The 13,017-nt window shown below is 54.2% G+C and overlaps 1 protein-coding gene across 1 annotated transcript in view; it reads left to right on the top strand.

The window, feature by feature from the left end:
* Positions 1 to 13,017, top strand: part of MARCHF10 (membrane associated ring-CH-type finger 10) — a gene marked incomplete at its 3' end in the record, with an annotated part of 84,873 nt that overhangs the window by 70,810 nt on the left and 1,046 nt on the right. The window contains exons 8-10 of the mRNA XM_079725498.1: positions 4,429 to 4,542; positions 10,231 to 10,341; positions 11,647 to 12,085. Coding sequence (XP_079581624.1) covers positions 4,429 to 4,542; positions 10,231 to 10,341; positions 11,647 to 12,085 — 664 coding nt within the window. The remainder of the gene's footprint in view (positions 1 to 4,428; positions 4,543 to 10,230; positions 10,342 to 11,646; positions 12,086 to 13,017) is intronic.

Raw genomic sequence — 13,017 nt, 5'->3', positions numbered from 1 at the left:
TTCCGTCCTTCCTTCCTTCCAGCCAGAGCACATCCACAGGCCAGATTCAGCTTACGGGCTACCAACTGTTGATCCTTACTTTAAAGCAGGGGTTCTCAAAGATGGGTGGTCCCCAGACCACTAGCAATAGCCTCACCTAGGAATTCATTAGAAATGCACATTCTTGGGCCCCACTCAGACCCACTGAACAAGAATCTGGGGAAAGGGGCGCCCAGCAACTGCATTTTAAAAGGCCTTTTCAGTAATTCTGATACATGTTAAAGTTGGGGCCACTAGAGTCAATAGTCATCACTGGTCCAAAATTATACATTTTTTCCTCATTCTTTCATCTGTGCATATATTTACTGAGCACATACCATATACCAGGCATGGGCTAGGAGCACAGGAGCAGGCAAGGCACGTGTGGTCCTTGCCCTGAATCCTAGCTTTAGCTCTTGTGTCTTGTTGGATGTTTCCTCGGTTTTGCGAAATACCACGTCTACTCGTATTAGCTCATTTTACCATAATGCCTTGAGAAACAGGCAGAACAGAGGCTACTTCTCCCCGTTTATACATGGAGTCCCTTTGTCCATGCACAGTTAAAAGTCTGCCCAATATCGCAGGGCACGGTGGCCCAAGGCTGCCTATTCTGGGGGCCCAGGCCCCCTGTGTGACGGAGACGTGCCCCTGCCATCTTCGCCCTGCCGCATGGGAGGGGCTCCGAGGGCCTCTGGCTGTCATTGCTCAGAAGCACAGGCCTGGCTCGCTCCATCTTGGCCTCAGACAGATGTCCTCGGACACACGCAGTCACCTAATCACCCTCACTCCTGGGAGCATCCCATGAACATATCTGAAGACTTGACAGAACGTTCAGCCAGGCTGTCTGTTTCTTCGAGCGGATTGTGTGGAGAATTTCCACCCGTAGCAAATCTCTTGACTGAAGTGAATTTTAACAAAATGAAGGGCCAGGAGAATGGGGGAAGAAAAACATCTGGCAGGTGGGCTGAGCGCTGCCGAGCCCCTGTCCGCTGCTTCCCATGCCTCTCCCTCCCGTGGAAGGCTCCCAACGCCCATCCCCACCTCTGCTGCTGCATGTGGGCAGCAAAGGGTGATGCAGCTGGGTTGGGGCGGGGAGGGGAGGGAGCAGCTCCAGTAAATAACGCTCCAAAAACGAGCGCATGCTGCCCTTACGGAACAAATACCATGGACGGAACTCTTTCTGATAACAAATCCCTCCCACTTGTGGCTCCGAGGATAAAGGATGACTCTGAGCTGACTATGAAATGCCTGCACCGATTGGCTGGCCCGGCCCTTTTGTCCAGCATCACAGGCTCTGCGAAGGGCACACATAAAGGAGCCGGGCCAGTGAGATTTATGGCACCGAGTAACAGGTTCCCTCCCACAGACCAGAGAAGAGACACAATCTGCTGGAAGTGACTTTTCAAATGATCTGCAGAAAACATTAGTGGATATTTTCCCATCTGCACGCCTCCGGGTCTTATGGAGTCATAAAAAGTAAATGATTTCCCTGAACGCTGTGACAAACCTGATAGTTCCAAGCCACTTCCTAGCTGATTGATTTGCCATTACACATCGGGGTGTCTGTGAGCAGAAAGGCTTCCTGGCGAAGTGAGCGCTGGAGAGAGGGAGCCATCGGGAGCTCACAGGAGGCCGCCGCACCAGGAAAAGCGAATGAGGGACAAGGCTTGGTTTGTGTGGAGGAGCTAAACAGTAGGTAGGTTGGGAAGGCTTCCCAGAGGCGGTGGCTCCTGAGAAAGACCGCAAAGGAGGCACCAGCTCTTGGGGAAGATGGGAGGAGGCCATTAACACAGAAAAAAAGGAGCAACAAGCAACCTCTTCTCTGCCTGCTCTAGGCCAAGGTCAGGAGAGAAAGGCTAAAATAGGAGGCAAACCGCTAAGGATAGTTGACTAGAGCCTTTAAAGACGGGTCTGCAGGGCTTCCCTGGTGGCGCAGTGGTTGAGAGTCCACCTGCCGATGCAGGGGACACAGGTTCGTGTCCTGGTCCGGGAAGATCCCACATGCCGCAGAGCGGCTGGGTCCGTGAGCCATGGCCGCTGAGCCTGCGTGTCCGGAGCCTGTGCTCTGCAACGGGAGAGGCCACAACAGTGAGAGGCCCACGTACCGCAAAAAAAACAAACAAAAAAAAACAAAAACAAAAACGGGTCTGCAGGGTGGCGGAGGGGTCTCGAGCAGTGACCTTGGGGCCAGCGGTCACCAAGATCTGGAGCTGGCCCCAGTGCAGAAGGAAGAGCAAATTGATCTTTGCTCAGCTTGGGCACCTTTCTGGCAGCTGTTTCATCCTGGAAGAGGTGTGTTCTGTGCCAGCTTCCTGAGCTGCCCTCGACGGGACAGGAACAGGAGGATGGGCCTGTGAAGCACCTCGGGCCACGGAAGAAGGAAGGAGGAGGCACTGAGATGCTCACCGGGTCAAGTCCGAGCTTCGGTTCTCCTGGGAAAATGGTGCCGAGCTTTCCCAAGGGTGATGTCAAGGGCCATGCCCTCTGCTGGGGATTTTACTCCCCCAGGGCTTCCTGAGCACCGTCTGGCCCATCCCCGACTCTCCCACCCTGGAGACTGGACATGAGGACAGATGGGGGAATAAAGTGGCAGGCAAGGAGGAGTCATCACTAATCCACGAATTTATTGAGGGTCGATGCAGGTCCACAGGGTGAGGCTCTGGAGGACAGACGGCCAAAGGAGCCGAGGACAGAGGCACCGTGGTCCCCCAGACAGCCAGGTCCTCCCTGGGAACCTCCCTGTGTTCTCAGCACCAGTGAGAAAAATACAGCCCACCCCACCCACCGAGAAAAAGCAAAAACATTAACAAGTGCAAAATGCTGTGTACAGAGTAAAGACAAATGCTTAGGACTCAGGGGGGAATGACTAGATCAAATGAGGATCATCAGGAAGCCTTCTGCAAGGAGGTGACACTGTGACAGCTGTAGAGGAAGTCGTGCACACAGCCTTAGAAAGGTGGAGAGTGGCAGAGGAGCATATGCACAACAGAAGCACCAAAAGAAGCCAACAGACCACACAAGAAAGAGCATGAGCAAAGGCCCTGAGGTTCACAGGGCATGCACTCTCTGGGGGTTAAATGATAATAGAACAGGGCTTCCCTGGTGGCGCAGTGGTTGAGAGTCCGCCTGCCGATTCAGGGGACACAGGTTCGTGCCCCGGTCCGGGAAGATCCCACATGCCGCGGAGCGGCTGGGCCCGTGAGCCATGGCCGCTGAGCCTGCGCGTCCGGAGCCTGTGCTCCGCAACGGGAGAGGCCACAACAGTGAGAGGCCTGCGTACCGCAAAAAAAAAAAAAAAAAAAGATAATAGAACAGCCAGGGCGGGTGGGGAGTCGGGGAGCCCCTAGGTGAGACCATCGTTAAACCCATTTGTAAAGGGGGAAACATACAGAACTAAGGCCTGAGGCCCTTTCTCTGGGCAAACGAGGGATCTAGGAAAATCAAGTGCCCCCTCCCACCCCCGTGGCACCTGTGCCCCAGATTCTCCTACAGACAAGTCTGCCTTCCTAAGACACACGTCTCATCGTGTTTACCTCTCTATTCAGAGGCCAGCAGCTACACACATACATATACACAGCATGATGTCCAAACACCTCAGTTCTGCCTAACATGGTCCCACCTTACCATCTCCCCAGCCCATGCCAAGATTTTTTAAAAATTCAAAACAAACACCCTCCCCATATACTCCAGCCACACCAGTGAGTAGAGAATTTTGCCCAACATACGCTCTGCCCTCTATGTGTTTGCCAGCATGCAGTGCCTCTGTCTGAAAGGCCTCGACCGCCCCCCATAGCCACCTACCAAAGTCCCTCCCATCCTTTAAGGACCAAAGATGCCATCCCCCACGTCACACGCAACCAGTCTCTTTCTTCCCCTTCGCATCTCCCTCGTGGCCATTGACAAATCCAGCTGCTACTGGAGCCATCTATGAATGAGGCGCTCTCTCCCACATCACAGGAAGGGGTCCCAGCAGGGAGATGAGACCTTTTGCCCTGTGTTCTCCAAACACCCAGCTCAAGGCTGTGGCAGGTAACTGCTCAGTAAATGTCCATGGGGACTCCCTGGTGGCACAGAGGTTAAGAATCCGCCTGCCAATGCAGGGGACACGGGTTCAAGCCCTGGTCCGGGAAGATCCCATATGCCGTGGAGTAAATGTCCACGGCCTGGGACTAAGCCTGGAGCTTTTTCAAGCATCCTCCACTAGGCAGTAAAGGATTCCAGGATGGCTGCCCGGCCTCCACCCTGGATTCCCCTTCTGCTCTGTTCTCTGGTCCTCCAGGACAGGGCTTGCCTTGGGACTTGGGCTCTTGTCCTATTTCTTGTCCCCTCTTGGCCTTGTACCCTCCACCCCATGATTTAGACCATGTATATTTTACAGATGAACTTAAGAGCTTCCTTGTCCACATGTAGGCACGAAACCAGCTGATGAATCCAGGCTCGCTCCTGGTGCCGCTGCTTCATTTCTATGAAGAGAGGTTTGCAGAACTCATGGGACTCGACCATAATCAGGATGCAAGAGAGACGGTGAGTCCGGCCCTGCCTGGACCGTCTGGCAGCGGTCCCACCTAACCTTGCCTTGCCGTTTATTAGATGTGCATCCATTGAGGTCCTCAAGGTCAGCTGGTGGGATATGACACTGTCATCATTAGGACTAAGATTTAGTGGCTGCTAGGTGTAGGCACAGTGGCCCTCTGGCTGAAAAGTAAGTGACAGTCACGTAATTGTTAAACATGAGTCGTAATTAAATGGTCATTAATGGTCATGTAAGCAAGTGAGTCTCTAGGGATATTTGCCCCCCAGAATGGAGGCCAGCAAGGTTGCGGGGTCTGGGTGTGCATTACGTGTGGATGCCCACTGCCCAAGCAAGGAGGATCCATGAGAAACAGGAACCCTCCCTGCCCCCAGCCAGGGAAGCTGTTTATTTTGCTTTGGATCCTAGGGTGTGTTATTCCAGCGTCTGTGTGTGTGTATGCCAAGAAACAAAGGTGCTGATGGGGTCCCATCTGTCATTAGAGAAGTGACAGTGTATCTACCAGAAATGATCATCTGTGGCCGCCCTTCCTTTAATAAGAGAACCGAGGCCCTCTAGGAGGCCCTGTGGCGTGGAGAGAGAAGCCTAGATCTGCTACTCTACCAACATGCGGGAGACGGACAGGACGACCTCTGAAACGTACAAGTACACTTGGCTGTTGTCAAGTCAGAACCCTGAGCCCCAAGGGACTGCCCTCCTGGTTAAACGCCTCCCTGTGCCCAGGCCAGGAAAGAGCACTGGCAGCACAGGGGCACCTCCCTTACCTTAAAGCCATGCCAGGCGCTGATATTTTTTTAGTGTTTGGGGTTGCCCGGACACCCCTTGAGGCTTGGAACTCCACCTCTGCTCACACCAGAAGGTCACCACTGGAAAGAAAGCCAGTATGGCAGCGGGCAAGCCACTGACGGGGCCGCGAGACAGCTTTAGTGATGCTCTGCCCCCGTACCCCACGTACCTCTCCTCCTCTTCGCTTTCTTCTCTGTGTCTCTCCTCTTCTACCTCAAGTGGACAAGAAGCCTCTGTTGGCACCAGTCACTGCCTGGAGGTTGGACCCCACTGGCTCCAAGTGCTCCCTACATGGCCCCAGTCCTCGCACCACTGGAGGCCGAGGTGACCCGTTTGGAGCCGTCCCCACTCGAAATGCTGGGTTCCAACCATGAATCATAAGAATTCGAGATCTGTCCCTACATCTTTCTGACTTCAATTCTCCCCTTAGACCCTAAGCTCTCAATTAAGACAAAAGGCTGGGTCTTTGCCAAAATTGTCTCCTCAGGAATCTCACCCTCTTTCTGACCCAGGCCTGTCCTTCCTTTCACTCTTCCGTAGTTTTAGTGGTGACATAAATTCCTCAGAGAAATACATTTTTTTGAGAAAGAAGTACAGGAAGCAGGAAATGATCCTTTGTTTAACATGTCTGTAACCTCATTTTCATGATTCCACATCTTTTTAATGAACTTTTTATTGCACACTGAACTTCAAAGCACCTAGGGTTTGATAGAGCTTACAGATGGCCACAACATCAGCAAACAAATGCAAGTGACATTAGCCTCCAGGACTGCAAAGCACACACAAGAAGGCAACAAACAATACAACCCATTGGATGAAAACCTAGGCCCTAAAGCATTGGCTCTAGAGAACGTTTTGGTAGAAACTATCCTAGAGAAGCAGTAAGTGATGCCAAGAGCAGGCCGGGAGCCAGAGAGGAAGGAAGCAGAAAGGACAGGGCAACACTCTTCTCTCCCCACAAGCTTACACGTAGTTTGAGATTCCCTGAAATAGATCTCACCCATTTAAACCACCAAGCAATAACCAGCACAAATAATCAGTTAAGATGTACCCGAGGGGCTGCCCTGGTGGCGCAGTGGTTAAGAATCCGCCTGCCAATGCAGGGGACCCGGGTTCGAGCCCTGGTCCGGGAAGATCCCACATGCCGCGGAGCAACTAAGCCCATGCGCCACAACTCCTGAGCTTGCGCTCTAGATTCCGTGCTCCGCAACAAAAGAAGCCACCGCAATGAGAAGCCCGCACACCGAAACGAAGAGTAGCCCCCACTCGCCACAACTGGAGAAAGCCCACGTGCAGCAACGAAGACCCAGCACAGCCAAAAATAAATAAATTAAAAAAAAAAAAAAAAAGAAGTACCCAAATGGAACTCGGAAAACAAGTGGCTTCTGTCAAATTCACACTCTTCTGGATTTGAGTCTCTTGTTTTCTTGTAGGAAACACTCGCACTCTAAGGGTAGCGTTTAGCAAAAGAGAGGCACTACGATGGGAAAGGAACCCTGCTTCCCTCTCCTTTACCTCCCAGAACTAAAAAACCCATTCATGCCAGGCTTCTGGTTGTGTCTCAATAAGACACCCAGTGATGAGTGCCTGTCAACGGTAGTGATCATTGATTCACTCCTTTATTCATGCCCTGGCCTGTATCAGATGCTGAGATGGGAATCTGGGAAAGTGGCTACCAAACATGATACCATGATGTCTCTTTCTTTGAGGAGCTTATGATCAAGTGGGAAGATGTGACTCACATATTTAGAAAACCAGTTAATAATCAGAAAGTAGCCCTTGGTCAAGAGAACCAATGGACCCACTGAATTCCCAGAGGCTGTGATATTGATAACCCAAGATCTTCTCTGACTGTGGCTTCCTGGAGTTTCCAGTGATCCTATAAACAAATAATTTGTCTCCTCAGTGAGGCCGTGAGCATTTTGAAGGCAAAGCCAGATCTTCTACACTTGTCTCCCATGATGCTGGGCACACAATGAATAATATTTGACGGCTGACCAAGTCCCAGGCACTATGGATGCCAGGAGCACTGAGTGCTTACAAACTTGCTAAATTTTGTAAATTTCGCTAAACTGCCAGATAAGGATGTGGTCTGCTAAGGGTTGCAGAGGTGGGGTGGGGGGAGGCTGTGGTCACTGGCAACTTGGGACACGGACCCCTTATCTCTTTTGTACACCACAGTCCTCCAGTGCCTAGAAAATGCCTGGCACATAGTAGGTGCTCAGTAACCTTCTGATGCTCAAACAATGAACTAATGAACCAATACCTGCTTCTTCCAGGAGGCGAGTCTTGAGTTATGTTTTGGAGAAAGTGATAGTACAAATTTGTGGAGAGAAAAAGGTATTCTAGGTAAAGGAACACTCCCAAGCTCAAGGCATATTTATGTATTCAAAGATTTTCTGCATGCCTACCATGTGCCAGGTTCTAAACTAGATTCTGGGAATACAAAGATGATCAAGACAGGCTTTGGGGACTTCCCTGGTGGCGCAGTGGTTAAGAATCTGCCTGCCGATGCAGGGGACATGGGTTTGATCCCTGGTCCGGGAAGATTCCACATGCCACGGAGCAACTAAGCCCGTGCACCGCAACTACTGAACCTGTGCTCTAAAGCCCGCGTGTCACAACTACTGAAGCCCGTGCACCTAGAGCCCATGTGCCTAGAGCCCGTGCTCCACAATAAAGAGAAGCCACCACCACGAGAAGCCCACGCACCGCAACAAAGTGTAGTCCCCGCTCACCACAACTAGAGAAAAGCCCGCACACAGCAACGAAGACACAACGGAGCCAAAAATAAATAAATGAATTAATTACTTAAAAAAAAAGACACGCTTTGCCTAAAAGGGACTCGAGTCTAAAGAGACAGACATGTAACCAAGATTATCAAAAAATGTACCTTGTATTATGACAGGAGATGGAGCCATATGTGGAGGAACACAGAACAGAGTTAGAGGACAGGAGGGGCCGCTGTTCTCACCCCCTCCTTCCACTCCTTCTCAAGGACAGACTCTCCAGGCAGGGCCTTCAGGGACACAAGCCAACGTTTCGGAGGGCTTGCTTTTAACCCAGTTAGGGTGTACTCTTTGCCCTCAGTCCTCCCACTGCTTTGGGAGCCTGGTGGCAAAGCTGCTTCCATTATTGCTCTTTTCAACTGATCAGCTGCGGAGGTGATGCTTGAGCTGAATCTCGGACCAGGGTTGCTGGGGAGGGAAGGGCATTCCACGCAGAAGCGTACGCAAAGGCTCAGAAAGGAAAAGACTTGCGCGTCTGGGAAAGTCAAGGAGCCGAGCGTGGCCGGAGCTGGCAGGAAGCGAGCAGGATGTGAAGGGTTTGTGTGAAGCTCTGGGAGGCCACTGAAGGCTTTCTAGCCTGGGGCTGGCAGGCCGGGAGATCTGCGTTTCCGAGAGAGAATGGGAGCGGCCATGTGGAGGGCGGGCTGGAGGGGGAAATGCCCGGCTGGGCGGCTGCTGCCCTGGGACAGGGTGAGGGGACCCACGTGGGGAGCACTGGAGGTGGGGGGCAGGTGTAGGAGGGCACAGAGTGAGGCACAGGCTGAAGGCAGCACTGCCGGTTATTCTCTGCAAATGCCCAGCAGGAAAGTGGCCTTTTCTCACTTCAGCTGTTCACGATGGGAGCATCTCCAGAGAACACAGCGCCCCACCAGCCTCACCTGATCCCACTTGGGCTCACCCTTTAGTCTCATGGGGACACCGGGCTGTCCTGTGGGGTGAAGCTAAATGGGTTCGCCCTTCCTCCCCGTTCTCCCTTTCCGCGCCTACGCGGGACACTCCAGTATTCAAGGCCTACACCCCGGGGCCCCTGTCCTGGGCTTCCTCCTAGCCCTGGGCTTTGTCTGTACCACACTCCCCATTCCCCCCAATGAAATGACCCGGGACCCCGAATTCCTCTCCCTGCCTGCCCATAGCAGCTCCCCTAAACCCCTCAAGTGCCTAATTTGCTAAACTAGGTAAAATAGAAAGAACCCCGGTCAGTGTGCCAGAAGGCAGAGTGCAGAAGGGACCCCAGGCCTTCCACGATGCCCTCCTGGCGTGAGCACCCGCCTCTGTCTTCTGCCCCAGGTGCGCTGCACTAACACCTCACCTGTAGGAAAATGTTTACCTGGAGAGGAGGGGAAGGGACTGCAGTGGCTGGCCTGGGGGGCAGGGAGGGTCTCGAAGTAGCTCTGAAACCCCACTGGCCCATTCACGAGTGAGGCTAGATGGACTTACTCTAGGCCCTCCCCATTCACACCTTTTCTACAAAACCGAAAAGCCTTGCCTCAGAGGACCGAATCTACCCAAAGGATGCAAGGCCCAGGCTTGGCCCACAGTTGGGAAAGCTTCCCCACTCACCAAGATGGCGCTTCCTGGTGGCGTGTGAGAGTAGGTTTAGAAAGATGCCATCCCCTGGCATGGAATCTAGAGGCAGGATGAGGTCATCCTAGCAGCCTGGAGAAAATGGAGGCCGTTGCTAGCACAGTCCTGATGTATCATTTACCAGGTAACCAGGACTGCTGCTCTAGAAGAAATTCCATCCTTCTCCTGCCCTCCCCCTGGCCTTCTGGTGAGAGGGACCCAGAGGCCACAGCTGCCTCCACGCTGGCCAGGCAGTTGCCCTAGTAACAGTGTCCAGCACCCCTTATTTTGTCCCGCAGCCTGTCACAAAGCCCCTCTTCCCCCTGGGGGAAGAGCACCGGCCCCTCTGCGGCCTGGCACAATGGGCTCCCAGGGAGTACACAGTGTTTCTTATTGTGGCATAAAAGGCCATAAAGTCAGAACAAAGAGGGAGCCCAGAGCCCTGATGGGCCCGCTGCTTCCTGCTGGGCAGAGAATACAACCGATTGTTTAAAAGCCAGTGGTGAGGCAAGTGGCCAGTTAGCACGGCTTTCACCCCCACGGCCTGCAAATGCGATTCGGACCATCAGGATGGAATTCTGCTATTCAGATCAATTGCTGAAAGGAAGCAAGTCTGTTCACACTGCCAAATTTAGAAGCCCCGAACCAGCGACGGTGACCTGGGCTATGGCTGAGGCTCTCATTAGGATGAGCCTAAGCCTCACAGGTGCTGAGTATCAGCACTGCCCTTGGCACCTCCACGCATTTACTCTGCCCCTTTAAGGTGACGTAAGGGATTCCTAGAACATCCCCGAGACTAGGGAATTAGACATCTGTTCACAATTGCTTTGGAAAAATGATTCATTTTTCATTGTCTCCTTTCTCATAGTTGTCAAGAAATTACCCAGAACCCGGACCGGAAGAAAATGAAAGTAAGTTTGGGGATCCGTCCTGCCATGTTGCGGGTGTTTTTGCTAATTTGCTGTCTTTCGGTGACTGTGTTGAACCTAATGGTGTGGAAGGAAGCAATGACCACCACCCAGAGGCAGAAATAACCCCACAAAGCTTGGGAAACTCTAGCTGCAGCAATCGGGAAGGCATGTCCAAGTATGCTGGATGCAGAGGAGATAAGAATTTTAATTCATCCTGAAAGCGAGGGGAAAGGCCAACAATGGGAGGACGGTCTCCTCGGGCGTAGGTTAACTTGCTACAGGTTTTTTCCTTTCCCTTTGCTGGGATTCACCAGTGTCCAGCCCTTGGGGAGCCCCTTGGGTTTTCTTCTAAACCTTGGAAAGGCACTGTTTAGCCATTACCTGAGGGGACAACAGTCATTCACAAGCTAGTACTGGATTTACTGGATTTTCTCACTATTTGGCCCATTCAAGTGGGCCTGTTGGATTCAGAAGTTGAACAAGGAAAACAGGTGTCGGGAAAAGTCAAAGGAGGCGGGACAGCTGTCTTCAAGCAGGCTCATTATCCCATAGAAAACCCAACTGAAGGAAACGTGCCCAATTAAAGCAGGCGGGCTGGCGGTCAGACTTGGGAAGAACTTCATCAGCTGGGAGAACAAACGTTACAGTGAACTGGGGGGTGACAATTCCATGCCCAGAGGCTGTTCTGGCGAGAAATTTCACAACTGCCTGCCTTAAAAGGTTTAGAACAGCGATTTGCACGCTGGCTTCGCCATGGGAATCACCTGGGGAACTTAGCAAAAATACAGATTCCTGGGCCCCTCCCAGAGATTCCGTTTCAGGTGATGGGGTGGCCCCTGGTGATCCTGATGCAGCCAGTCACGGTGATGCTTTGGGAACCCCCAACAGACCCGTCTGCAGGAGAAGCTAAACCAGCTCAGAGCTCCGCAGGGTGGGGCCCAGATGACGACCCTACAGCACCCAATCTGTTACTCAGGGCGCGCAGTCCCAAGAAGCCGGGCTGACCATTTTCAGAGGGGGGGAGGGCCCTTCCCTCCGTTCACAAAAGGAACCCGCAGAGTCCCAGTCCAGGGCGCCACCGCGGGGGTCCAGCCGAGCCGGGCGAGGGCCCAGCGCCCCCCTGCGCCCTCGCAAGGCCCTGGGGCCACTCGGGGCGGCCGGCCCGACCCCCGGCGCCGTCGCCTGGGCCGACCCCGAGCGGCTACTCCCCCTCGGGCAGCCGGGAAGGGAGAGCGGGCAGGGAGCTGTGAAGTCTAGGACGGACCTTTGTGTGCGGGCGCACGCACCCGCTCTGCGCCCGGCCTTTGGCGAGAGCCCCTGCTCCGGAAAGGGCCCCCGTGCCTCGGCCAGGACGACTCGGTGGCGCGAGGCACCGGACAGGGTCTCGGCGCCGCGCCCGGCTGCACCCCTCCCCAGCGCACCCCCCGGAGGCGCCCGCGGTCTTCCCGGTTGGAGGAAACCTGCTGCGGCCGGGCGCGCCCCGGCGGGTCTGGCTGGGCAGGGGCGACCCCTAGTGCCCAGCGGGGGCCGCTGCCGCCCTGCTGCCTGGGGAGGCCCTGAGCAGGACGGAGAGCCTCCCACCCACACCCCAGCTTGGGGATGGGGAAGGGGCACCCCGGCTACAAGCCTGAGCCCCAGGGAAGGGGGACGTCTCTAGAGGGCAGGAGAAAAGCACCCCTGGGTGCTGCTTAAAAAGGAGTCTCCGCCGAGGGGACCCTGCCTTCCCGTGTTGCTCTGAGGCAGATGGTCCCCTGATGTCACTTACATCCCTCTTCAGGAAGCTGGGACTAGCTCTAGGATCCACCGCTCCCCCGTCCCGGTCCCAATGTAGGGGCCGCCAATTGTCCCCTGGAAACAGGTCTAGGCCCTCTCTACCTGCCCTGAGCCCTGCACACACCCCTGACGCTGGCAGGGGCAGCCCTGCACAGAACACCGTCCTGGCACGCTGGTCAGACGCCGCCGTTGCCTGGCTTCCTGCCCGAGCCATGATCAAGACAGGAGCCAGGGCAGCCAGAGGCAGATCCACATGCCTCCCGCCCTCCCCCTGGGGCCACCCTTCTTTGGTCTCCGGCAGCAGCCTGGCATGACTCACCCGGTTGGCAGCGCTTTGTTAAGTTGGGTTGTCAGAGCTGAGTCACAGCTGTGACCTGCTGCTCTATAGCTCGATGCAGGTAAACAGGGAGGGAAAGAGGCAAAACATCAGGGCACACCAGGTGACACAAAGAGATGCCAACCTCTTTGTGGCTCTGTGGTACCCATGCCAACCTTCTCACCCTGTCCCCTGCACCTGGAAACCGAGGCCACACACAAAATGCCACAGGTGGCACAGAGGTCAGGCCAGCTGGGGAGAGTCCCTGGGTGGGTGCGCCTGGGTCTAACAACCTGTCACACAGCTCTGTACCCCAGCCCCCCGCCCCGA

This window comes from Hyperoodon ampullatus (genome assembly GCF_949752795.1).
Source record: "Hyperoodon ampullatus genome assembly, chromosome: 19".
In the NCBI taxonomy this organism is placed as follows: domain Eukaryota; kingdom Metazoa; phylum Chordata; class Mammalia; order Artiodactyla; family Ziphiidae; genus Hyperoodon; species Hyperoodon ampullatus.
Note: the sequence above shows the minus strand (reverse complement) of the source record. Positions and strands in the feature narration are given on the sequence as shown.